Source organism: Empidonax traillii, unplaced genomic scaffold (assembly GCF_003031625.1).
Source record: "Empidonax traillii isolate 1590-97213 ecotype Southwest subspecies unplaced genomic scaffold, ASM303162v1 scaffold44:size1908036, whole genome shotgun sequence".
Taxonomy (NCBI): domain Eukaryota; kingdom Metazoa; phylum Chordata; class Aves; order Passeriformes; family Tyrannidae; genus Empidonax; species Empidonax traillii.
In genome coordinates, this window is record NW_020955237.1 from 24,706 (window position 1) to 33,114 (window position 8,409).

At 40.3% G+C, this 8,409-nt stretch overlaps 1 protein-coding gene across 1 annotated transcript in view; it reads right to left on the reverse strand.

Moving 5' to 3' along the window:
* Window positions 1-760: 760 nt before the first annotated feature.
* Window positions 761-8,409, reverse strand: part of PTGER4 (prostaglandin E receptor 4) — a 10,644-nt gene continuing 2,995 nt past the window's right edge. Inside the window, exon 2 of the mRNA XM_027878685.1 lies at window positions 761-2,939. Within this exon, the coding sequence (XP_027734486.1) occupies window positions 2,346-2,939 (594 nt within the window). The 3' untranslated portion in view covers window positions 761-2,345. The remainder of the gene's footprint in view (window positions 2,940-8,409) is intronic.

Sequence of the window (8,409 nt, forward strand, 5' to 3'; positions counted from 1 at the left end):
TGGTCTGTTCTTCCTTGAAGCTCTTTTCACACAATATGTATTTCTCATCAGTAATGCTGCTGATAATAAAATCATATTAATAATAATAATTAAAAAAGCCCTTGCTTATTTAAAAACTAATTATGCACTGCAGATGTTTAATTCTGTCCTTGCATACAGTACCAGTAACATTGGTGTGCTGCTTTGGACCAGCTGCAAAGGTGTGGTCCCATATTGGCACATGTGGTGTTAGCTGCAGGTAGCAGCAGTCCCACCTTCCTTCTCTGCCAGGTGCTATTTCCTGTCTTGGGAAGTATGGTGAGTCTATCTGTTGGTCACTAGTAAACAACAGACCATAGTTAAGTGGTTTAATTGCAAAGAACTCAGGCAGATCTTTATCCGTAACTGCAGTAGGAACTTGGGTAATACTGTTCTCCAGCTTAGCTGCTGGAAAACTGGCTTTCGCTGCAAATATTTGCGTAGGGATTTAACTTCACTTTCTGTACATATGAAAGCAAATAAGCTCATCTTCTCCCCCGTTAAAGGACAATGCCTTTCTCTGTTTGCTTGCTTAAAGAACTTTCATGGCTCTATGTCAGTGTTCTTGGGAACAGTTTTGAAGACTGCTGCCTCTTGCTGATGGTGATCGTGCTGTGGTGTTTTGGAAACTTACATGACAAAGTGTGTTTTGGCAGTAACTGAGCACAAAGCATTTTGAGATGGGAGGCTTGTTAAGGTGAGGAGCTGACACCGACTGGCAGACTCATGTAAACATCTGAGATCAAGCAGAACATTTCCATTTAATTGTGATCCCCAAAATTACTTTGGTTGTTACAACTACTTAAACATATCAACATAAGGCTCAAGATTTTCATTACAATATAGCATTCACATGAAAACACTTTAAGCAGCATAACATGCTTAGTATTTGACAAAACATCCTCCAGATATCTGTACAGAATTATTTTGATACACAGTGCTTCTGGAACAAGATCTAACCCTTAAAACTTAAAACACAAAACTCCTTTTTGTCAGTGGTTAACAGCTGGTTTTGGTGATGTGTTTGCCATAAAAACTCTAGCAACAAATGCTTTTCAAGGTGTTCAAGACCAAGATACAGTTCTATATAATCTATACTTTAAATGAAGATTCTGCTTCCATGGTTTTGTACATTTATTTGATGGAGTATCAGATTACACAGTCATAAAATTCTATTTACTATTTAAAGTAAAATGATAAATGTTATGAAAAAATACCTTTATTACATCAGTGATGCTTTAACTAAAGTGAATATTATGACTATTAACCAGGAGTTGAAAGTTTTAGGCCCTGATATTGAAGGCACTTCTATATGTCCTTAGCTTTACATGTAAGGAGTCTCCCTGGCAAGAGAGGGACTACTCTGATGGGTGATGTTTTAAATGTGTGCCTAAGGTGTGCAGACTGGGGGCCAAAGTACTCAGAGAGGCGCGCATGTGTTATACAGAAAAACATTCTCAGAGTATAAATAAAATCTAGTGGTTTGTTTTTTTTTTTTTTTAGTATATACATATACTGAAAACTAATATTCTTAACTGAAAGGATGTGTTTTCTTTTTCTCTCTTAAAAATGTACATATTCCCATTTCACTCAGAAAGTGCTTATGTATTCTCAGCTAGAGAATTTACCTCATCAGCTGTGAATCTAGCATGGACAACAAATCTAATCTAGGAATATCTTATCAGCAGGAAATACTGAGGGAAGAGAAGGCTGGCAATTGTTTCTATATACCTTGTATTAATAACAAACCTTCTCATAGAGAAGAATAGACTTTTAAATATTTTCAATCCTGATATATATACAATGATAGAAATTCACATTTTCATGCTTTAGTGAGACACTTTAAAATAAAATCCCACCCCAGGCAGCTTAGAGTAGCTGTGTCCAGTTCCTAGCAGCTGCCTGACACTCAGCTCTAGTACCAGAAGCTTAAACTCTTGATAGCTGAGCAACCACAGGGAGAGAAAACACAGTTCTACCAGATTTGGAAAAGATAAAAAAAAAAAGGAAAAAAAGCAAGTGATGGGTCTTTTTATTTCCAGAGGCCCTGTAGCTCTCCTGTGTCTCACAAGACCAGACCATTTATGTTTCCAGTCCCATCAGACCTGCACTGTACCATTTCTGATGGCAGGGCCAAAGTGCTATGTCTGTTCCATACAGTCCTCAGTAGTCTAAAAGAAATGTACCCATCACTCAGCAAGAGAAAAATAGCCCTTTGAAGCACAGCTGAACCCATCTTCCCATGAATAGGCAGAACGCCTATCTATTGCACCAGTTTTTCCAATGTACCAGGAAGTATCCCCAGGGTTGATGCCTTTCATGGCAATCTAGATGCACTTCTCTGATAAATTCAGTGTCTCTGTGGGGAAGGTGACCTGGAGAGGGCCATTCTTGGAGGTGGAGCTGGCCCCGCCACCAGACCTGATTTCATTCACCAGGAGGACACTCTCGGAGTCCTGTCCCTGTGAGGAGTCTGAGGTCTCGGAGCTGCGCAGTGTCCTTACGGAAGTGGTGTCGGACTGGGCCGAGCTGACGCCGGGGCCTGGGAGCAGCACGCGGCCCCCGACGCTGCTTTCACTTAACTCGGGGGGATAGAGCAGCGTTTGGGAGGTGCTGCTGATCTCCCTCAGCTCACGGGAGATGAATGAGGGTGACTGACTTGACATGGCAGAGGAGGTCCTGCGCCCATCCACACAGTTGAAGTTGCCCCCTGAGTGCTGCCTCCGAGCCCCTCCAATGCGGCAGAAGAGGCACTTGATCTTCTCAATGGCTTTGCTGAGCACAGTCTTCCGGAGGAGGATGTAGACCCATGGGTCCAAAATAGGGTTCACTGAGGCGATGCGGATGGCTTGCAGGTCAGGGTTTTGCCTGACATCCTGCACCGGTTTCGGCTGGTACAGCTGGTTCACGAAGACACGGACCTACCCCAGGGACATGAGGGAGAAGGAAGGCACAATTACACAGCTGCATCAGGAAAGCAAAGTTTACATTTCAAAGCAGAGATCTAGATTTTCTGCTGCAGGCTATGACAGAAGAAGAGGCTGGCAATGTCCGGCATCTCAGGCTGGTGGCCCTGAATTCATTTTTGGAAATAGCAAATAAAATGAGACAGATGAGAATTGGACACCTAGGATACATGTAGGAAAGGACTGGATTTTTCTCTTTTTCGCCTCATAATTAATCCTTGAACCTCCAGCTTTTGGCTGGTGTTTTTAAAAATTGCCATGAACAAAGATGTAGACCTGTGTCCTGCCTCCTTGGTATACCTTGAGTCTTATGATACCTGCAACAAGGTAACTGACTGGGGAGACCTGACTGATTCCTCCAGCAAAGGTCAAATAATCGTTTAGAAATGAACTCAAGCACAGATGATAATCCAAGTACATGACACTCTGCAAACAAGAACCAGAGTTGTTGAGTTTAGAAATGCATTTTCCTAGCACCTGTCCTTATTGTTTATATAACCTCAAATGTTTGCTTGCTGCAGCATGGTTTGGAAAAACAGAAATGTAAAAATAAGAAGGAGGGAGGAAAAAAAGAAAGAGAAGTCCCTCCGTTAGGAGATTTCTCATAGGTCAAGATAATGGGATGATCTCAGCACTGGATTGGAGTACTCTGTTCTCCTACATGAGCCAGCATTTTGGTTTTACTTACAAAAACGCTGAAGAAGCGGTCAAGAATTTAAGACATTAAAGTTGCTGTGTGAAGTGACTCTTTAATTAGCAATTTTAGTTTATCATGCACAAAATTTAAAACTAAAGGATCCTGTCTTCTGCACAGAAATATCTTCTTCAGCTTATTCATCTAGCTGCTTCTTCAGCTGCTCCCTCTCCTTGTTTAGAAGCCACTTTTGTAAATGCTACTATGAGTAAGGCACAGTCCAATTCTTCGATACCATCTTCCCAGTGTAACTAAGGAGAATGGCATCACAGGAGTTGGTTATGTTGATCAGTTTCTAATAGCTGTTCTCCATTTTAGCAAAACCTACGCAGTGTCCAATTACAGGAAGGCCTAGGAAAGCCACTGGAAAGTGGATAGTGAACGTTCTATCTTCTTCAGATTCCCTAAAGTAAGTCAAAATAAATAATTATATTTTTATCTGATACAATAAAAATCTAGTAGCAAAATTACAAGGTTTTAGAATCTCATCCTTTACTCCTGAAATGAATCAAGTCTTGCCTAGCTAGGAGGTTACAGACAAGGAAGGAAGCAAGCATTTAAATAAATAAGCCAAACTAGGGCAGCCCTCTTAAGTAATTTTTATTAGAAGCCCTGCATGTGAAGCCATCCAAGCCTGATGAAAAATTTCACAATACTTGAGAAATTTTCCTGCAGGAGGGCAATTCCTATCAGGATTCAGAGATGAAGCGTGCTCCAAAGCTATCAATGAAGTATGTTTAGAATAACACCAAGTCCCTCTATGGAAGCCCTTCACATACAGCCTCTCTCAAACAGTCTGTCAGACTGATGATTGACTATATTTTCTTTCTCGTTACTTTTCTCTAGGATTATGGGTAACCTAGTGAATTCAAAATATGTAAAATCTTGAATTTAAACAGCAATATAGTGATCTCAGTTTTGTTCTCATTACTTTTAATGATACCTAACATAGCAGATGTCCTTCTAACAACTAATTTCCTAATCTTATTTATCTGTTAAGCCAAACGTGCTATTCAGGTATTCCTATGCATAATAAACTTATTTTTGTGGCTTTTTTTACCTTTTATTAAGAGCTTTCCCATTATTTTTATTATTTTTCTTTTTTTTTTAAACTTTTATTTTATAAATTTATTTATGCACACTTAAATTTAACCTATTTATTTTATAAATCACTTTCACTACTTATGTTGTAAATAATAAACAAATGGTTTATAAATAAATTCTTGTAAAATAAATAGCATGATGTGCGTCGCTACGTGGGTTCCACGGCTAAGAGAAAGCGAGCCTCTCTAGCAGCCGGGATTTTTAAATACCCGCAGTTTGGCTGTTATTCGTTGATGATTCCTTAAAAAACGCCCGTAATTAGGGATGGGGGGGTCCCGTCCCTCCGCGGGGCGGGCGGTGCCGTTCCCGGGCTCACCGCGAGGTGGCGGCGCTGCCCCGCCCGAGGGGGCTGTGTATGGATGTGCCCGTGTGTGTGTGTATAAAATATATGCCTAATATGGATGTATAAAGTGTATGTATATTTATGTATAACATATAACTATATGCAGGTCGCACATATAATCGTGCCCAGGCCGGGTGTCCCCGGCGGGGGCATCCAGTCTGCGCCTACATCTCGGTGCTTCCCCCCAAATGCCCCTTTCCCTGCCCCGCAACGCGGACCCCTCGTGCAGGCGGGGACACCCCGCGTCCTGCGGGTGCCGGCGGTCTGTGTGTATTTCAGAGGCTGAGCACAGGGCAAGGGCGCGCCCCACGGTGGGGACCCTCCCTGCCAGCAGCTCACACGGCCCCACGCAGCCGTGGCCGGGGACAGGAGGGGCGCGCAAGACGCGATGTCCGCTGACAAATCCACCTGGGTCAGACAACCAGAAGGCACACTTTGAAGACAACATAAGCAATATACAGTTCAACTCGGAGACCTAATTTTTTTTTTTTTTTTTAACTTGGAGCTATAGTTACACGTCAGTGATTTAATAGTCGGATTGTTCTTTTGATAAGCAGCACGTGAAACTGAGGTACCTGTTCCACCTTTCTCTACCTGGCAGACGTTACGGAAAGGCAAAAATGTCTTCAAGTGCTAGTTCTGTGGCTGAAAAGGAGTATTGCTGATGGTACAGTCCAGTTTGCTTTATGCTATCTCTGCATACTTTATTTCCTTTTGACAGATACACAGCATATATAGGTTAAACATTCATAGAGAGGGCCTATTCAGTGAAAATTCTGACTGTAGAAAACTGTTTCTACTTCCCAGAAAGGTCCCATATATCTTATTAGAAACTCCCCAAAATGTCATATGCATCCATCAATTCAGACCTGTTGCTGGGGTTACATCTTAATCACAATAAGGTAAAAATTTATCCATGTTGGAATGTCAGTTCTGTCCTTCTTTACTTACTGGTGAAACAACATTCACTATCGTATCATATAAAAGAACAGCAAGCGATGGACCCTGTTTTGTGTAAAAGGCCTCTGCTGCAGGAGGTAACAACAGATACTGCCTTGCATGTGCTGAGCAAGTGCCAAGTAAGTGGAATCCACTAAGTTATCTAATCCCATGCTTGAATTTGTGCAATTTTGAAATCCTAATTAAAGAAGCAAGCTAAAACAATTCAGATCTCTAAAAACGAGTTTTACATGTTAGCTCTGTAACTGTAGAATCCAGACAATGTATCTTATTAAAAGTACTAACAGTTTGTTTGCAATTAAGAATCACATAGCTCTAAGGTACGTTGAGTTTATGCTTATATAGGTACTTGTGGGATCAGAGTCCTGTGTGCTGTTTGTGCTTTTCTTTTTTACTAACTACAGATGGAAGTCATGATTTCTAATCCTATGAAGCATTATAAAGTGAGTTTTATAGTTACAGTCACACTAGTAATTGTCTTCAGAGCTCCTACCTGCCCTCAAAATCTCCCCACATACTGATAAGATAAATTCAGAAAACGCCTATGGTAGCAAGCAGGAACAAGTTTTTCAGCTCCATAAGCCAATATCCTTTGCCCTTCAAGGGCTTAGTGTCTGTTGGGTGGCTACTCTGCTGCTAAAAACTAACGTCTGACACCTTGCAGTTGGCTGCAGACAGTGCCTGATACTAAAAGGTTGAAAGCAGCCAAGCCAAAAGAAAATCCACTTTTAGATCAATTAAACATCAAGTTAGAAACTCCTGATTATTTCATGCAATCAACAAAATGTGCACATTTTATTTTTCATTTCACCATAGTTTAACAACAATGTTCATTGGTTAAGATGAGAAAAAGATCTCACACTTAAAAATTTTAAAAGTATTTGACAGACTGCCAGACAGAATCACAGACTTTGAGTAGTGTGTGCCTATTTACTCTTGAAAGAGTTTGGTGTTCTTTTAAAGGCTGGATAATAATTTCTACTCTCTCCTTAACAAAATCCCTCCTAATATATCTTATTCCCTACCTCTTACGCTATCCAATTCTAATTTCTAAAAACTCAAAATATTTTAGGAGATGACATAACCAATGTGGAGACAAGAGTCAGCACATAGGCTATGTATTTTTCTTATTTAATTTTTAAACAATTGTCAGATTCGTGTCTTTCAAACCGCTTTCTGCACATTGAAAACACACCGTTACATCAAACTCTTCACAATTTTTTTCATTTAACTTCTCTTTCTTTGATAAATTTGATCAGCCCTCACTTCTGTCAAATTCACTCAGCATTTTGCATAATCCCCCATGATCTTATTACAGCACTTGTTAACTGTAAAATTTTGCTGATTTTCCAAGTCACTAAAACACTAAATAACCCTACTTGTGAACTGTCTGCTGAAGCATTTCATTATTAAAAATTGCTGTTCTCTGTGACTCAGTTATTTCAGGGCTATTTAATATTTCAAGACCTGAGGTGGTTTTTTTTGTCAAACTGTAATGAGTATCTGCTATCTTACTGTCTTGTGAAAGTGTTTGTTCTAAAATGTTAGAGGTTACAGCAGTTGCTTTGCTCTGACTTAACTGATGGTTTATTCAGCTGAAGTCAGCAGTAGGAAGTTAGTGCACCAGAAAACTTCAGTAACAAAGCACCCGCTTTGTGTGTCTGAATCATGCTACCTCACCATTTGTATGGTCTTGATGACTGCCAGGCTGACCTGTTGTAGGTGAGCCTCTCAACTCAGTGAGGACTTTCTAACACTCCTCTGAGTCATGAAAAGGTAAGTCTATGTATCAGTAATTTACATATTTCTGCTAGTGGCTCTTTCCTGGGATTTATAGCATAAAGGTGTCACTTCTCAGTTTCCCCATTCCTAACCTCAGTGTACATGCACCCAGAGGGCTTAACACAGCATCATGCATAGCAGTACATCATGGCACAAAGAAGTATATGTGGCTGTGGCTTATTCCCACAGAGGGAGGCAAATGACTTAAAAAAGCTACTTAACAATGAAGAAATTTAACCACACTGGACACTGACGATGCGTATCTATGTGGTTATTTGGTGGTGTTTTTTTTTAAAGAAAGGTTCCATTTATTTTTAGTCATACATTTAAGTGAAATAAGAGTCTCTAACCTCATTTCAGATATAGAAAATATGTGTTGGTTTATCAGGGAAAAGCTAACTTATGTGAATACTCCCAAGGTAATACTGTGCCTTTGTAAAAAGAGAAATCAAGGTCTGGGAGAACTACACACTTTATCACCTGCACCTTCACATACTTCTGCTATATGCAAGTTTTTCACTAGCTACTGTTTAAATAATAAA